At 50.6% G+C, this 18,378-nt stretch overlaps 2 protein-coding genes across 2 annotated transcripts in view; both read left to right on the top strand.

Annotated features, from left to right (window-relative positions):
- Positions 1–2,032: 2,032 nt before the first annotated feature.
- On the top strand, positions 2,033–14,872 carry LOC146221825 (adenylate cyclase type 4). The gene is made up of 25 exons (XM_084691549.1): positions 2,033–3,053; positions 3,353–3,550; positions 3,876–4,037; positions 4,618–4,767; positions 5,105–5,238; positions 5,349–5,460; positions 5,660–5,787; positions 6,015–6,173; positions 6,366–6,519; positions 6,783–6,962; positions 7,060–7,088; positions 7,208–7,291; positions 7,429–7,492; positions 7,613–7,710; positions 8,322–8,406; positions 8,989–9,126; positions 9,314–9,400; positions 9,995–10,179; positions 10,556–10,640; positions 10,976–11,134; positions 11,357–11,503; positions 11,791–11,898; positions 12,942–13,056; positions 13,287–13,411; positions 13,721–14,872. The coding sequence occupies exons 1-25, from the start codon at positions 2,088–2,090 to the stop codon at positions 13,853–13,855; spliced, it is 3,987 nt and encodes a 1,328-aa protein (XP_084547675.1). The 5' UTR covers positions 2,033–2,087; the 3' UTR covers positions 13,856–14,872.
- Positions 14,873–15,022: 150 nt separating this feature from the next.
- cyld3 (cylindromatosis (turban tumor syndrome) 3) overlaps positions 15,023–18,378 on the top strand; it is a 6,999-nt gene continuing 3,643 nt past the window's right edge. Inside the window, 7 exon segments of the mRNA XM_084691523.1 lie at positions 15,023–15,165; positions 15,430–15,651; positions 15,844–16,119; positions 16,306–16,752; positions 16,902–17,007; positions 17,219–17,724; positions 18,038–18,203. Coding sequence (XP_084547649.1) covers positions 15,484–15,651; positions 15,844–16,119; positions 16,306–16,752; positions 16,902–17,007; positions 17,219–17,724; positions 18,038–18,203 — 1,669 coding nt within the window. The 5' untranslated portion in view covers positions 15,023–15,165; positions 15,430–15,483.

The raw sequence follows: 18,378 nt of genomic DNA on the forward strand, positions 1-18,378 counted from the left end.
GAATCATTCGCATTTTGTGATTAAACTGGATCGATATCTGTGACTGCAGTTGATGAGAAGAGCGAGAGACCCACGCGCCAACGAGTTGGAAGTTTCCCTTCAGATCTAAACAGTAGCCCACGTCACAGATGGACGTATTTGAGCAAAGCAAGGTAAGAAAATGTGCGGCTTGGTGGTATTTCAGATGAACAAAATCACGATTACGTGTGGATGCTAATGCTATAGCATTCAAGGGCTGTAGAGGAACTGCATCACGTCATATTAGTTGCATGGAAACGGAAAATGTCCTCTATAGCCCCCCCCCCCTTCCCCGTCTTTCTGTTCTGCCCTTTATCCGTTTACCACTGTGTATTTGCATAGCTGGCCTATACTAGACACATAGACACAAACACACACACACACACACACACAATCACAAACATACAGTACCATTCACATTTCATGTTATTCATAACATATATGTTGACGAGGATGGAGCTGGACTGTGAGCTGTGGTCCACCGTGATTGTGCTGTTGATCGGTCAGACAGAATGGATCAACAAACGGAGGCGAGAAGAGGTAGGATGAGGAAAAAGATAAAGGTCATAAAAGCAGGGAAGGGTAGGGAAATCAGGTATGTAACGGCTACACACACACAGAGAGAGAGAGAGAGAGAGAGAGAGAGAGAGAGAGAGAGAGAGAGAGAGAGAGATGAAAGAGAGGGAGAGAGAGAGAGAGAGAGCAAAAAAAGAGAGGAAACAAGACTTTGAGGGACCAAGAGGGTGGAGAGAGAGAGAGCGAGTACGAGAGTGAGCTAGTGTGTGAGAGAGAGACGGAGAGAACGTGAGGAAGGAAGAGAGTCAGGAGTGTGTCGGTGGAAGAGAGCAGGTAGGCTCCCACAACTCTACTCTGCACCTGCACCTCATTCTCCCACCACCATACGGTCATTATTCTCCGGATTTGTCTTCTGTTTCATCGTTTTCTGTTAGGTATCGCTGTTGGTTATACAGTGTGATTATCTGTCTTTCAAGTGTGTGTGCTCTAACCAGAACTGTAAGCAACTCTGTCAGATGCTGTTACAGTAATATGATAACAGACTTTTTTTTGACAACGATCAAAGATAAAAACATTGTGCAGGAATTATATCACAAAATCACACTTGAGTTGTGGAACCTTGTTTAGGATTATGTGGAATCACATGTTACTAATATGGTTTTGTGGCTGATTTAGTCAAAGTTTGAAATGGTGTCAGCAACGGGAGTTTTAAAAGAGAGAGAGAGAGAGAGAGAGAGAGAGAGAGAGAGAGAGAGAGAGAGAGACAGAGAGAGAGACAATGAGAGAGAGAGACAGAGACATTGAGAGAGAGAGAGAGAGAGAGAGAGAGAGAGAGAGAGAGAGAGACAGAGACAATGAGAGAGAGAGAGACAGAGAGAGACAAAGAGACAGAGAGAGACAGAGAGAGAGACAAAGAGAGAGACAGAGAGAGACAGAGAGAGAGACATAGAGAGACAGAGAGAGAGAGTAGAGGACAACAGAGAGAGAGTGAGAGTAGAGGAGGACAGGATGAGAGTGAGTCTGGGTGCGTCACAGGGCTGTCACTGTTAATATTAGAGTAGCTCAGTTATTTCAGTCATGGACCGAAACAGCAAGACAAACCAGTTTCTCTAACAAAGAGGAAATCACAGGGACGAGTGTGTCATCACGCTGGATTCATTAATACATGAACCGATTCAGATGCAGAATACATAAACCGATTCAGATGCAGAATACATGAACCGATTCAGATGCAGAATACATGAACCGATTCAGATGCAGAATACATGAACCGATTAAGATGCAGAATACATGAACCAATTCAGATGCAGAATTATCTCAGGCATGTTTCACTTCACAGGGGAGTGGTCACACTCTTGTGAACACAACAGATAAATGTTCCTTTTTTTGTCAACTTCCCTTTGAATAGGAAAATCGCTTACTTTTAACTCTTTACAATTTGTTTGTTTTGACAGGAATCCTCCCAAGGGTTACTTGGGCAACAGAGGACATAATGGACTAGTATTCCACCATTGACATTTATTTATTTACATTCAATTATTTTTTAAGCTGTTATGGAAGAACATTCTCTGGGATATTTGACGGTTGGAGCCAAAGGTGAGGGGCTCTATGACTCACAGAGCCATGTGTCTCATGGTGGAGCAGGGGTTGCCTTGGACACATGTCTGGAGCTGAGGGACGTCACCAAGCGACAGCCAATCCCAAAGGGAGTGGACGGTGACAGGTTCCGCCTCGAAGGAAGTGAAGCACAAACTCTCGCTGATGACCTCACAGTCAGTGTGGATCCTGCCAGCCAACCAGATCGGATGTACATTGAGGTGGGTGTGGCCAAGACGGCACTGGCACCGGAGCCCTTAAAGACCCAAACCTCCCTCAGAGAACCTCAGGTGACTCCGCCCACTGTGGAACCTACTCCCTGCCTCGCCTCTGATTGGATAACGCCCACCATGCCTCCGGCCGCCTCAGGAAACACGCTCTCCTCTTGCGACCTCTCAGGACTTAGGTCGCAGGATGGCACGAATGTGAAAGACTCCCTGAAAACCAACTCTGTCAACGAAGGCTCCCAACAGAATGCAGGCTCAAAGTCTGGCCAAACCCCTGCCACCGGATTCAGTGAATTCGGATCAGAGCCGAATCACGACATGGCCAAATCAAAAGCAGACCAGCAGGACAATCGAACTGACCAATCCGCGGTCTCCCCAACACTCCACAACAGCACCAACGCCACGCCAACGGAGAAGCCAACCAATGACAGCGCAGGAGAAGCCCACGTGCCCCACGTGTCTCTCACCCAATCGGGGGCCGTCTCCGAGGTCAGGTGGGACGAGGGCAGCCCGGCGGAGCGGCGCGACGTCTCGGAGGCGGCGGGAGGGGCGTTGGAGCGCGTGTGCTGCTGCTACAGAGTGTTCCACCGGGGCTTCCTGCAGTGCGTTGAGGAGACGCCCGCCATGCTGCCGGGGCTGCTGCTGCTCATGGCCTTCTGCGTGGTCATCATCATTCTCATCCCAGCCACGGACAGGGTGAGGAGGGGGGCGATGGGGGGGGGGGGGATGGATGGGGGGGATGGGGGGGCGGAGGGATGGGTGTGTGATGGATGGGGGTCAGATGGCTGAGCGGTTAGGGAGTCGGGCTATTAACCAGAAGGTTGCCGGTTCGATTCCTGGCGTTGCCAAATGACGTGTCCTTGGGCAAGGCACTTCACCCTACTTGCCTCGGGGGGAATGTCCCTGTACTTACTGTAAGCCGCTCTGGATAAGAGCGTCTGCCAAACGACTAAATGTGTATGTGTGTTATCCTCCCTCCCTCCCCCCCTCCCCAGACCATCAGCCTGCACGTGGGCGCCCTGTCTGTGGTGTGCGTGGTGCTGTCCCTCAGCGCCGCCCTGCTGGTGTGTCTGCCCTGGCTGGCCGTGCTGCGCCGCTGTGGGGGGGCGCTGGCTCTGTTCGCCTGGGCGGCCCTGTACGTCACCGCCGTGGTCTTCATCTTCACAGGGGGACCCGTGTTTGCGTGGGAGCAGGTCAGGACCTGGGCGGGGGTGGGATGGGGTGGGGGGTAGGAAGGGGGAGGAGGGGCAGTGGCAGCGGTGGGGGAAAGTATGGTGGGAGGGAAGTGTGGAGGAGATGAGTGAGGGGAACTGGCAGAGGATAAGGTCAGAATTTTTTTGTTTGTTTATTCTCTGCCCCTCCCTCCCTCCCTTTCTTCCCCTCCCTTTCTTCCCCTCCCTCCCTCCCTCCCTCCCTCCCTCCCTCCCTCCCTCCCTCCCTCCCTCCCTCCCTCCCTCCCTCCCTCCCTCCCTCCCTCCCTCCCTCCCTCCCTCCCTCCCTCCCTCCCTCCCTCTCCAGGTAGCGTTCTTCCTCTTCCTTTCCTTTTCCGTCTACACGGTGCTGCCTCTCTCTCTCACTTGGGCGCTCATGGTTGGCATAGGAACCAGTGTGTCGCACGTCATCATCATCAGTGTCTACGTCCCAGTCACAAGCCCGGACACACCCGACCTGGTTGTGCAGGTAGCAAGAACACACACACATCACACACACATCACACACACATCACACACAAACAAACACATCACACACACACCACACAGACATCACACACACACGCAAACACACCACACACACATCACACACACACGCAAACACATCTACATGCATGCATACACAGGTGTACACACACACACACATATACAGGTACACACCAGCATTCACACGCACACTACGCACGCAAAACACACACACACACAGATACGTATGCACACACATACAGACAGGTGGTTTACTGCATATGAAAAGGTCGAAGGCAAACACAGTCAAATTAGCCATAGGCCGAGAGATCACACAGATATTTGCATCTGCAGAAAACCTGGCTTCTATTCAAATACAGCAATGTGATAGTGCACCGTAATAACAGGGTAGAGGGAGGGAGGCTACTTTATAGTCTCTCCCATTCCACATGTTCATATATCTCTCCCCTCCTACCCCTCTCTCTCTCTCTCTCTCTCTCTCTCTCTCTCTCTCTCTCTCTGTGTGTCTCTCTCTCTCTCTCTCTCTCTCTCTCTGCCTCTCTCTCTGCTCCTCCTTGGTCCAGCTCGTGGCCAATGCCGTCTTGTTAGTGTGTGTTAACGGCGTGGGCGTGTTCCATCGGTGGATGACCGAGCACGCCCACCGCATGTCCAATCAGAAGAAAGAGGAGTTCAGCAAGATGCGCTCCGACAACGAGATCCAGAAACTGCAGCAGGTGAGTCACCTGTGTGCCCTTTGATGCCTCCTGATTCACTTCAGTTTGTCCAGTCCGGGCTTTCTTGAGTTTGTTTGAATGAGGACAGATTCAGTTTATTGGATTCAGTTCGGTTCGATTCACCTAGACTATCCAGCAGAAGCCTTCAACATCAATGGGATTCAACTGAGCTGTTTCCGTGTAAACGAATCGACTCTCCTCATTGGTGTCCCTCAGTGATGTCACAGAGCCCACATTTCCCTAATTCTCACTTGGAACTAGGAGCCCATAGGTCCACGATCCGATCACTGCGCCCAATCAAACGCTCTCTCCCGTATGCCCCGCCCCCTGGCAACAGGAGCATCTCCTGCTGTCGGTGTTGCCGCGGTACATCGCCGTGGAGCTGAAGCAGGAGGTGGTCAAGAGGCTGTCAGAGACCAGCAACCCGCACAACTTCCACAGCTTCTACATCCGCCAGCACAAAGACGTCAGGTACACACACACACACACACAGATCACCAACACATGATACACACAGAGTCATCACACGCACACACACACACACCAAACAGAAAACATGCGTGTGTGTCTGGTTCGTGCAGCATCCTGTACGCAGACATCGTGGGCTTCACCAAGCTGGCCAGCAGCTGCACTCCCGAGGAGCTGGTGAACGTGCTCAATAAGCTCTTCGGAAGGTTCGACGACATCGCCAAGGTGAGCCGTCCATCGCCGCGGTTCCCCTCACGACCCCCCCCCCCCCTCCCCCACTCACACGCCTCACCCCCCCACGTCACCTCAGCTCACCCCTCCCTCCCTCCCTCTCTCCTCCACCTCCTCCCACATCACTACCCTCCCTCCCTCTCTCCTCCCACGTCACCACCCTCCCTCCCTCCCTTCACCTCCCCCCTCCCAGACGAACGAGTGTCTACGTATCAAGATTCTGGGCGACTGCTACTACTGCGTGTCGGGCCTGCCGGATGCCATCCCCACCCACGCCAGGAACTGTGTTCAGATGGGCCTGGACATGTGCACCGCCATCAAGTCAGTCACTGAGTCACGATCCTGTACTGTATACTGTCTCTATCCTCCTCTGTCCTTCTCTCCTCCTATGCTCCACTGCTTGTCTCTCCTCCTCTGCACCTCTTCTCTGCTCCCTCTCTTCACTGTGTGTCCTCTTCCTTTTCCTCTTCCTGTAGGAACTAAATATAGTTTTAAGCATGTTTATTCCTTGTTGTAAATATGTTGTTGTTGTTGTTGTGTTCATGCAGTAAACTTCGAGAGGCAACCAGTGTGGAGATCAGTATGAGAGTGGGCGTGCACACAGGCAACGTTCTCTGCGGTGTGATTGGCTTGCAGAAGTGGCAGTACGACGTGTGGTCACATGACGTCACCCTGGCCAATCACATGGAGTCTGGTGGACTTCCTGGGTAAATGGAGGAAGTAGTTTACGTTTGACCAAGTCGTTTGACATTTTAATGTTGATGATTTTGTTATAAATCGCTACCTTTTAAAATATCTAGGTGATTATTACTGTATCTGGGAAAGGAGATGGTTGGTTTAATGGGCTCCTTATTCCTAGACTTAGGTGAATCTTCTTACCCCCCTCCCCTTCACTATAGACGAGTCCACATCACTGAGGAGACAATGCAGCACCTCGGTGGAGCATACGAAGTGGAGGATGCTGACGGGGGGAGTCGGGATGCCCTGCTGGAGGGCAGGAAGACCTACCTGGTGATAGATCCCCACAAGGAGGAAGATAGCGTTGTCAAGAAGGTGAGGATTGGTTAGCATGGATCTGGATGGAGAGTCGTGTGTGTGTGTGTGTGTGTGTGTGTGTGTCATCCGTGTGTGTGTCTGCATCTGTGTGTGAGTGGGTGGGTGTGTATGTTTGTGTGTGTATGCATCTGTGTTTGTGCGTGTGTGCATAGATGTGTGTGTGTGTCTGCATCTCTGTATGTGTGTGCTTCCTTCTGTGTATGTGTAAGTGTGTGTGCGTGTGTTCACGTCCCCTGTGTGTGTGTGTGTGTGTGCTCCAGCCTCCCACTCTGACAGATTCGGGCCGGAAGCAGCGAGCGTCCATCAGGATGTCTCAGTACCTGCTGTCCTGGAAGACCATCAACCCCTTCTCTGACCTCAACAACCCCGACGCCACGCCCGCCCAGCCCCCTGTCTGCCCCGCCTCCGCCGCCAGCGCCGCCCAATCACAGCTGGCCACGGTAAGCCCCGCCCCACTCTCACTCATACCTCTTGACAAACTACAACTACACAAACCCAGTTCACTGTGAGAGCCCTGTGTGTGTGTGTGTCTTGCAGGAGAGAACACTCACTCTGGACTCTAGCAGGTAATCTGTTACATGCCTCTGATGATACTCAGCGTAATCTGAACCACAATTTAATCTAGATATGAACCACAGGATCGTCTAGGTCTAATGTACTGTATGTCCTCGTTCCTGTTCTCCAGTCTGGCCCCGGGCCTGGACGCCAGCCTCAGGAGGGCCGTGGACCCCAACCTCAGGGGGGCCCTGGACACCGTAGATGCTGATGGGTCAGAAACGGCTCCGAGATGTGAAGCCAAACCGCATGATTTGATATAAAACATATCGGAAAGGATGTGTGTTGTATGATCACTGTTTGATGACTACTTGGAAAACGTTGCGTTCTTTCCTCGTTTTCTCCATGTAGGAAGAGAGCCAAGAAGCTCAACGTCGTGACCCTCTTCTTCAACGACCTCAAGCTGGAGAAGCAGGTGCATGGTGGCGGTTTAATCCGTGTCTGGCAGACTGGGCCCCTTTTGTTTGGATAAAGGCGACTTCTCCATGAATAAAAGTGAATGTGCATGTGTGGTTCTGACGTGTCTGTGTTTCAGTTCCGTCTGTCTGAGGTGAAAGGATTGCATCACTCTGTTGGCTGTTTGGCATCCATCTTTGTAGCTGTGTTCACCGTCCAAATGCTCGTGTCCGACAAGTGAGCCTTTTACATCGCTCTCTGTCTCTTCTCTCTCTATTTGTCTTCCCCTCCTCTCTCTCTATCTCTCTCACTCTCTCTCTTTCATCTTTCTTTTTCTTTCTTTCTTTCTCTGTCTCTCTTCAAAGTCTCTTTTATTTCTCTTTGGCAAACACAAAAGCCCACACCCACACACACACTAAAGGCTTGTGAATGAAAAGTCACTTGAATTGCCTCACTTGCTCTCTTCCTCTCCACCCCACCCTCCTCCTCCACCCTCCTCTTCCACCCTCCTCCTCCACCTTCCTCTTCCACCCTCCACTCTCCTCCTCACCCTCCTCCTCCACCCTCCCCTTCCACCCTCCTCCTCCACCCTCCTCTTCCACCCTCCTCCTCCACCCTCTTCCTCCACCCTCCTCTTCCACCCTCCACTCTCCTCCTCACCCTCCTCCTCCACCCTCCCCTTCCACCCTCCTCCTCCACCCTCCCCTTCCACCCTCCTCTTCCACCCTCCTCCTCCACCCTCCCCTTCCACCCTCCTCCTCCACCCTCCCCTTCCACCCTCTTCCTCCACCCTCCTCTTCCACCCTCCACCCTCCTCCTAACCCTCCTACTCCACCCTCCCCACCCAGGAACTTTGCCATGGCGGTGTCATACGGCGTCACGTTCCCCGTCCTGATCCTGATCCTGTCAGTGGTCTGCACAGGCTACCTCCAGGTGACTTCCTTTATCTAGTTAGTGACTCAGGTACTTAGTCATATTAAAGTAAAGTAAATCAGACAGACAACATTTCTTCTGATTTGTTTTGTTAACATGTTTATATTTTTGCCATTATGCTTTGTGTGTGTGTGTGTATGTGTGTGTGTCTGTGTGTGTGTGTATGTGCGTGTGTGTCTGTGTGTGTGTGTGTATGTGTGTGTCTGTGTGTGTATGTGTCTGTGTGTGTGTGTGTGTGTCTGTGTGTGTGTGTCTGTGTGTGTGTGTGTCTGTGTGTGTCTGTGTGTGTGTGTGTGTATGTGTGTGTCTGTGTGTGTATGTGTCTGTGTGTGTGTGTGTGTGTGTGTATGTGTGTGTCTGTGTGTGTATGTGTCTGTGTCTGTGTGTGTGTGTGTGTGTGTGTGTATGTGTGTGTCTGTGTGTGTCTGTGTGTGTCTGTGTGTGTGTGTGTGTGTGTGTGTATGTGTGTGTCTGTATGTGTGTGTCTGTGTGTGTATGTGTCTGTGTGTATGTGTGTGTGTGTGTGTGTGTGTATGTGTGTGTATGTGTGTGTATGTGTCTGTGTGTGTGTGTGTGTGTCAGAGGTGGCAGTCTAAGATGCCCCTGAGTGTGCGCTGGGTGTCGGGGCTGTCTCAGGGGGTGTCCAGCAGGGCGGCGCTGAGACTGCTGCTGGTCTGCTTCAGTCTGCTCATCTCACTGCTCATGGCCATCCTCAACTTTGTGAGTCACACACACACAGATACACACACACACAGATACACAAACACACACACCGGACAGACACACACACACACACTCACATACTTGAAGCAGGCACACACAAATACCCACTTGTGTCCTAACATACAAAAAACACACACACACATACACACACTATTCCTAAATCCCTGTATTTTTTTGTTATTAGTTCTTCATCCCAATCCCAGAAGTAAACTGTACCTCCATCTTGTACAATGGAACCGTTGTGGAAGGCCCGAGGTTCTACACGTTCCCTGTAAGTCCCCTTAGGGGTTGAAACAGCACATACATTTGACATTTTGACTTCCTCTATCTTCTTACTTTTCATCTCTCCTTACTAATCAGAATCAGAATTAGAATAGTGTTTAATCGTCAAGTAAGTGGTCACAAACAAGGAATTTACTTTGGTGGGCAGGTGCATACAGTAAACATAATAAACAAGATAAAATGTAAAAATGTACAACAAAATACTGTCAGAGCTATACAATATAAAATACAATAAATGGCAATACAATAATAATAATAATTATACTGAATGTGATAAAGTGACAGGGTGTATGAGGTCAATTGACAGTGTCAATGTCAGTTTGGAGCCTTGTTAATGTGACTTTTCTTGAATCCCTGCCTCACCCACTTTCTCAAACCATTCATCTTCCTGTCTCTCTCTCTCTCTCTCTCTCTCTCTCTCTCTCTCTCTCTCTCTCTCTCTCTCTCTCTCTCTCACACACACACACACTCTCTCTTTCTCTATCTCTCTCTCACACCCTCTTTACTCCACCCCCCCCTTTTCTCCACTCTACACCTCTACCCCCACCGTCTCCACCCTACTTCACCCCCCCCCCCCACACAGTACTACCTGTACTGCTGCCTGCTGGCCATGCTGGGGGTGGTGGTGTTTGTGCGGGTGGCCATGTCAGTGAAGGTGCTGCTGCTGTCTCTGGCTGTGACGGTGTACCTGGCTCTGTTCCTGTACGTCTACGCCCCCCGCTCCGACTGCCTGCTGGACACCCTGCAGCACAGCTACAACCACAGCAGGTACAGCACAAGCACACGCACACATGCACTATACACACACACACATACACACACACATGCACTATACACACACACACATACTACACCCATGCACACATACACTGAAGCACACCTTCAGTCTAGAGTTCCCATTCATGGTAGTGTCTATCTGGGACAGCTCTGGTGTCTCTTAACAGGGCTTTGTGTCAGACAGATCGAGTAATTAAGTCCTGTCGGGGAAATCAGCTTACCCCTGTCTGATGACTTTGTCTGCATTCAGACAGGTTCACCTCGGGACATACGGTTTCATGTTATAAGGAGATATTTTTGTGGTTAGGCAATACAACAATGGCTTAGTAAAGGGGAATGTAAGGAAAGTGTGTGTGTGTGTTTACAGTCTTGCAGTCCTGAAGGAGCCGAAGATAATGGCGGGAGTTTGGCTGTTCATCTTCTACTTTACCTGCATCATACTGGCTCGACAGGTAGGAGACATGTGGGTGTGGCTTCCTGTTTCTGCGTGTACGTTGTGTGTACACGTTGTGTGTGTACGCGCATACTTTGCTGTATTAGATTGTGTGTATGTGTAGTCCTGTATTTTGTTGTGTTTTTTTTAATGTGTGCATATGTTTGTGTGTATACATTTACATTTAGTCATTTAGCAGACGCTCTTATCCGGAGAGACTTACAGTTAGTACAGGGACATTCGCCCCAAATGACGTCATTTGTCACAGCCGGGAATTGAACCGGCAACCTTCTGGTTAATAGCCCGGTTCCCTAACCGCTCAGCCATCTGACCCCCTATGTGTGTGTGTCTCAGGATGAGCTGGCCTGCCGCGTGGAGTTCCTGCTGCAGTGTTGCTTCCAGACAGAGGAGGAGGAGATGGAGACCACGGAGAACGTCAACAAGCTTCTGCTCCAGAACATTCTGCCTCTGCACGTCACCTCCTTCTTCATGGGCAAGACCATACGCAACCAGGTAGCCCAGCTCTGACCTTACGCAACCAGGTAGCCCAGCTCCGGGGCCTGTGTGTGTGTAGTGTGTGTGTGTCTATATCTATACCTGTGTGTGTGTGTGTCTGTGTTTCTGTCTACATCTATACCTGTGTGTGCGTGGGACAGTGTGTGTGTGTGTGTGTGTGTGTGTGTGTGTGCGTGTGTGTGTGTGTGTGTGTGTAATGTGTTGTGTTTCTCCCCGCAGGACCTGTACAGCCAGTCATGTGACTGTGTGTGCGTCATGTTCGCCTCTGTGCCGCAGTTCAAGGAGTTCTACAGCGAGAGCAGCGTGAACAAGGACGGCCTAGAGTGTCTGCGCTTCCTCAACGAGATCATCGGAGACTTTGACGAGGTCAAGACAAACATTTCCATCTTCCCCCGTTATCATTATCAGAGACAGAGCCGTAATCGTTCGTATCGTCATCGGTGATGTCATCGTCATGACTGTCGTCCATATTAGTATCCTAACTGTTGTTCTCGTCATTAACATCAGTCATGAATCATTCATCTTTATCATGTCCAACCTGTGTGTGGTGTGTGTGTGCGCGTGCGTGCTTGTGTCGCCACCTGCTTCACACTGCATAACCAATAAAGTTTTTTTTCTTTCATAACAATTGGAACCCCCCCTCTCTCTCCCAGCTCCTCTCCAAACCAAAGTTCTGCTGTGTGGAGAAGATCAAGACCATCGGCAGCACGTACATGGCAGCCGCCGGCCTGACTAACCCAGCAGCGCGACCAGAGAAGAAGGTCCGTCTGGAACAACCGTTTAAACCTTCTAAACATTCTAAACCATCTAAACGTTCTAAACCATCTAAACGTTCTAAACCATCTAACCTGTGCTGGTTGTGGTCTAAACTGTGCTGGTTCTGGTCTAAACTGTGCTGGTTCTGGTCTAACCTGTGCTGGTTCTGGTCTAAGCTGTGCTGTTTAAGGTCTAAGCTGTGCTGGTTCTGGTCTAACCTGTGCTGGTTCTGGTCTAAGCTGTGCTGGTTAAGGTCTAAGCTGTGCTAGTTAAGGTCTAAGCTGTGCTGGTTAAGGTCTAAGCTGTGCTGGTTAAGGTCTAAACTGTGCTGGTTAAGGTCTAAGCTGTGCTGGTTCTGGTCTAAGCTGTGCTAGTTAAGGTCTAAGCTGTGCTGGTTCTGGTCTAACCTGTGCTGGTTAAGGTCTAAGCTGTGCTGGTTCTGGTCTAAGCTGTGCTGGTTAAGGTCTAAGCTGTGCTAGTTAAGGTCTAAGCTGTGCTGGTTCTGGTCTAAGCTGTGCTAGTTAAGGTCTAAGCTGTGCTGGTTCTGGTCTAAGCTGTGCTGGTTAAGGTCTAAGCTGTGCTGGTTCTGGTCTAAGCTGTGCTGGTTAAGGTCTAAGCTGTGCTAGTTAAGGTCTAAGCTGTGCTGGTTAAGGTCTAAGCTGTGCTGGTTAAGGTCTAAGCTGTGCTGGTTCTGGTCTAAGCTGTGCTGGTTAAGGTCTAAGCTGTGCTGGTTAAGGTCTAAGCTGTGCTAGTCGTGGGGTACCTGAAAAGCTCACCAGATAAGTGAGCGTATGATGCAGGCAGAGGACTTATCCCAGTGGCCTGGGATAGAATGGGGCCTTGGCCCTTTACTGCATCTCTTACCCTCTCTCTCTCTCTCTCTCTCTCCCTCCATCTTCCTCTCTCGCTCTCCCTGCCTTTCCTGTCACATTTCACTCACAAACAATCCTATAAAGCTTCCAAAAGCTTAAAATCTTAGCATGTATTTAGAGAAACATAAAAAACATTGCTGCTCCTGGTCTAAACTGTGCTGCGCTGCCCCCTGCAGGAATGTGACTTCTCCTACAACCATGTGCGTAGCATGGTGGACTTTGCCATTGCTCTGATGGCCAAGCTAGAGCTCATCAACACACACTCCTTCAACAGCTTCAAGCTCCGGATAGGTGAGTCGGGGAGGGGCGGACTGTTCAGACTGTTTTGTACAGTTATGGGGCTAGTGGGATTGACAGATCGAGATTTAAAACAGTGCTGATAATAATGGAATGTACTCGCTTCACAGATGTTTTTGTCTGAAGCGACATAACGTGTGGGGGACTCGAACCTGTGAACCTCTTAATCTGTGCTCAGATTCCCCTGATCTTTTCCTCTCCCTTTGGCCATAACTGACCTTTAGGGATAAACCACGGGCCGGTGATTGCGGGGGTGATCGGGGCTCACAAGCCTCAGTACGACATCTGGGGGAACTCTGTGAACGTGGCCAGCAGGATGGACAGCACCGGAGTCCTGGACAAGATCCAGGTCAGAGGAAAAGGGATTCGAGAGAAGGAGAATGTCCGTGTGTTTGAGGGGAAAGAAGGCAGAGCTGTAGATTAGGAGACAAAGCGAAATATTTTTCTTAGAGCAAGAAAAAGAAGATGAATTAATTGATTGGTTATTAAATAATTCAATAATTAGCTAATATATTGATTGATAAATAGTCATATTATTGGTTGATTCATTGATTGGTTGGTTGATTAATCGATTGATTGGTTGATTAATTTATTGATTGTTTGATTGATTAGTTGATTGACTAGTTGATTGATTGTTTGATTGGCTGACTGTCGTCAGGTGACGGAGGACACGGCCATGGTGCTGCAGACGCTGGGCTACACCGTCACTCTCCGGGGGGTCATCACCGTCAAGGGCAAAGGAGAGCTGACCACCTACTTCATCAACACCGACCAATCATTGCCACAGTTCTGACCTCATCGGCCAATCACATTAATTTATTAATTTCATTTAGCAGATGCTTTTATCAAAAGCGACTTCCAAGATGTGCCCAGATCACAGACACTGATCAATTAGGTCCTATGACCTGACCAGCCACTGATTAACCACCTATCATGGTTATTGCTAAAGACTGTTCTGACGAATGTGAATCATGTGTTTTGACTGACTGGCTACAGGAAGATATTAGGTGGATTCGACTTCATGCAGCGGCGGCCGCGCCGACAGTTGCCTGCAGCCGCCTGCAGCTGCAATGTCATTGGCTGCTTCAACTCAGCCAGGCTGCAGGCGACGCCGGCGCTGCACGAAGTCGAACGTACCTATTGCTGTCTAGGGTATCTATTAACTAACTGGATCCATTTCCAAACTGGATCCATTACTAAATTACTTAAAGGCTATTAGATTAATCTTTGGCGTTTCTGCACTACAGCCAATAGGCATGGACACAGAATCCGAGTCAACCAATGAGAATGTATTTATTGTTATTTATGCACTGTATGGCCTACTGTGAAGAGTAGGTCAAAAACGATTCAATAGTTTAGTTGCCATGGGAATGTTTGAAAGGGACCTGTACTACATAAACTGCTTGAAAGTGCTGCCTAACTGTACATATAGAGAAAGACCAGTGCCATTATTGACAGAGAAAATAAGTTTATAGCTTTGGAATATTTATATAAAAATACTATAGCTTTTCATATTTTGTGCATATTGAATATTGTATTTTCAGATATTTTGTATATTATTTTAAGAGATTGTATATTTTTGTTATTTTCTAAACGACTTTGTAAGTGTCTGGACACAAATTGCTAACTTATAATTATATATTTCCATATGTAGCCTTTAGTATGATATTCTTTGTTTTGTTTGGACTTAAAACACCTTAATGTAAAGTGCTTGGATCACTTCTGCTGCAAACGTAGAACTGCAAAACCGTTATATGAAGAAGAAAAAAAAAGCTATACTTCAATTATCTCCAATAAATCGTATTGCATATGTGTGCGATTGTGTGGAACAACATTCAATCGAAAACGATAAAATAACATGTTTCCAACTTGACGAGCTGAACAACAGGTTTCACATGAGGGCGGTGGAATTTCCCTCTTCGAAGTCACGCCTACCCAACGTAGGTCATTGGCCGAAACATCTTTCCAAGCAGAAAGATGTTTCTCTCGTAATTGGTCACAGTGGTTGTCGCTTTTTTCGTTTCCTGTTTGGGGGCGTGGATACAGTTGACGAACTTTCGTTGAAGCGATGTGGAAGTAATAGGCATAAAGTTGGTAAAGTTGGTAAGTGTATCTTCGAATAATGCAGTTGTATTTGTAATGTCCGCTACGGGTTTGTTTATGTTCGTAAGGTGTTCTGACTCCCGATTAAGATGAACGTTTGTCAGGTAGGTAAATGCGATCGGAAGTGTTAGAATCCAAGCTATCGTGACGAGGACACCTGTTGCTTTTGATTTATTTAGTACATGGCCATCTTATGTGAGTATTTTATTTATTTGCCTCACCACTAACGCTGTGTAAACTAGACGCTGTACCTTTTTTAACCAGAGGCAGTGTGAAAGGCTGAACCCGCCCCACACACACACACACATACCATCAACAATGTCTGGGGCCCAAGAACAGAGGAGGCGTCGTCCCCCGAAAATGTTCTTGGTGGTGTCGGACCTGAAGTTTCAGGACCAGTTGGACGGAACCATTCGGCTACTGCGGGGGAATATCTGTCAGGAGCAGGACGCGGGAAGAAGTAGGGGAGAACAGATTTGGGTGAAGGTAGGCAAGGATCTCCCTTATCTTACACGCACACACACAAATCAATACACTTCCATACACAAGACAGCCTATTCCATCTCTGTCTCCCCCTGTCTCTCTCCCTCACTCTCTCTCTATCTCTCTCTCTCTCCTGCTGTCTCTCTCTTTCTCTATGTTTCTCTCTCTCTCTCTATGTTTCTCTCTCTCTCTCAGGTGCTAGATTACGGCTGTGTAGTGAAGATTGACAAGCAGTACCTCACTGAGGTGCCCAGTGAGCTGAGCGGCTTACTGGAGCCTGTGTCTGACCCCGAGTCCCGCCTCAAACTGCTGGCCAACCCCAGACATCTGCAGCGATTGGCTAGCTTGCCCATGGGCACACCCCTCCTTGTCCACTTGAGCCAATCGGGGGAGCCGGTGGAGGCGGAGCTTAGGTACAGAGGTCCAATGGCCAGAGGGAGCAGCGCGGTGTTGTTTGGGGTCCAGTTGAAAGTATGTCATTGTTATGGTTATCTCTCTCCTTTCATTGTACCGTGTTATTGTAAAAAGTGAACTGTTGTTTTACTGAAAAACCCATACTCAAAGCCTTTAGCATCTTCCATGATGATTCTCCCTCTCTCCCTCCACCCCTACCTCTCGCTCCCTCCACCCTCTCTGTCTCCCTCTCTCCCCCTCCAGGGGGCAGCAGTGGGTCGAGGGGTCAGTAACGGCTCCTATAAGGGCCACCAGCTCTTCATCTGCCCCGAGGCCTCTGCCCTATTCCTCCCGGCCAATCAGATTTCCCTGCCGCGCTCGCCCCGCGGCAACAACGGCGAGCAGCACGACCGCGACCACCCCCAGCACAACGGTCACCACGACAACCCCCAACGCCACCCCTCCGTCCGCGCTCACCCCTCTCCCCCCTTCCCCCCCGCAGGGGTGAGCGTGCTCCCCAGGACGGCAGAGTCGGCCCCTCTCCAGCTCCAGACCCCCGCCCCGCCCCGGGGCCCCGCCTCTCCTCCACCCCTCCAGGTGGGCCAGCGGGTCTGCTTCCCCCACGAGGACACTGTCCACGGGGGGGAGGTGCGCTACTGTGGCCCCTTGCCTGGACGGGCCTCCTCGGGGATGTACGTCGGAATCCTGCTGGTCAGTAACAGAGGCTTGAGTGTTTGAACAGCCATTCGATGCGTAGAAAGAGTTTCTGTATACAGAATGTGTGTGTGTGTGTGTGTGTGTTGTGACTGTGTGTGTGTGTTGTGACTGTGTGTGTGTTGTGACTGTGTGTGTGTGTCCAGGACATGCCGGTGGGGAACTGGGACGGCTCTCACAAAGGGGACAGACTCTGCCACATCCCCTCCCCTCTGTACGGCCACCTGCTGCCCCTCTCCAAGGTGTCTCCAGGTACGCTGCTCTCACAGCACTCCACTCACGTTCCCCTACGCACTGGTACAAGGCTCGGGGAACCACGGGTAGAACAGGTGGAACATCATCATACTTAGCAGGATGTTTTTTCTAAAGCTTTTTTTGTGTTCTTTCTCACTTCTGCTCCTCCTCTTCATCCTCCTCTCCTCCTCCTCTTTATTCTCTTCATCCTCCTCGTCTTCCTTCACAGAGCCTAAATCTCGTCGCCAAGCTCTGCCCTATGCCAACCCCGCCCTCGCCCCCAACTCCAGACTGGTTCTGAAACTCACCCAGCCCACCCCAGGAACAACCCCACCCCCCGCCGCTCCCAAACCTACCCCCTCCGCACCTCTCACCTCCCCCCCTAAAACCGCCTTGATGCCCCCCCAGCTGCACTCTGCCAAACTGGCGCTCAAACCCCCGCCCCCGCCCCCCAACAAACCTGCCAATAAACCGCTTCCCCTGCCACCAATCAAAGCCCAGGACCCGCCCTCCCCGACGGTCCTCGACCAACCGCAGCCCTCAAACGGTGCCCCTCCCAACGCTCTGTGGTCGCCCGGATATGGGGGTGTGGCGGAGGAGAAAGAAGACACGGGATTGGAGGTTGAACTGGAGGTGGGGTCGATGGTGGAGGTGAATGACCCGCCCCTTTTCGGAGTGATCCGCTGGATTGGTCAGATCAGTGGCGTTCCGGAACTGGTGGCTGGGATCGAGCTGGTAGGTTTACCGTTGCCGTGCCAACCATGAGTCATCCTAGCTCCACTCTGTTTGTACACATGTAAACAGACACTTTATTTGTTTCTTTCTTTGTTACTCCCTCTTTCTCTCTCCTCTCCTATCTCTCTCCCCGTCCCTCTCTTTCCCTCCCTCCCTCCCTCCCTCCCTCCCTCCCTCCCTCCCTCCCTCCCTCCCTCCCTCCCTCCCTCCCTCCCTCCCTCCCTCCCTCCCTCCCTCCCTCCCTCCCTCCCTCCCTCCCTCCCTCCCTCCCTCCCTCTCTCTCTCTCCCCCCCTCCCTACCTCCCTCCCTCAGGACCAGGAGTTGACCGCGGGGACAGATGGAAGTTACCTTGGCGAGCGCCACTTCCGTTGCCCCGCCAACAAGGGTCTGTTCGTCAAACTCCGCAACTGTAGACGGGACTCCCGTTTCCCCGCCCCGGAGATGCCCGTCAACCAAGTGGAGCGCTGCAACTCCATAGGTGTGTATGTGTGTGTGAATGTGTGTGCGTGTGTTTGTGTGTACTCATTTGGCACACTTGCGCCAGCTCCCCCTACCACAGCCCTGTTCAAGTCTGACCTCATCCTGTGACCCCCCCCCCCCTCCTCCATCTCTTTACTCCCCTGTTCCACCCCTCCCACCCTTGTTCTCTCCCC

This window comes from Hypomesus nipponensis, chromosome 25 (assembly GCF_054491055.1).
Source record: "Hypomesus nipponensis isolate SF chromosome 25, ASM5449105v1, whole genome shotgun sequence".
NCBI lineage: Eukaryota > Metazoa > Chordata > Actinopteri > Osmeriformes > Osmeridae > Hypomesus > Hypomesus nipponensis.

Excerpts from the sequence above, each read along its gene's own strand:
- LOC146221825 (XM_084691549.1), top strand. The coding sequence starts at position 2,088 with ATGGAAGAACATTCTCTGGGATATTTGACGGTTGGAGCCAAAGGTGAG. Across the intron at positions 3,054-3,352 it reads TCATCCCAGCCACGGACAGG|ACCATCAGCCTGCACGTGGG; the intron begins GTGAGGAGGGGG and ends CCCCCTCCCCAG. Across the intron at positions 6,174-6,365 it reads GAGTCTGGTGGACTTCCTGG|ACGAGTCCACATCACTGAGG; the intron begins GTAAATGGAGGA and ends CCTTCACTATAG.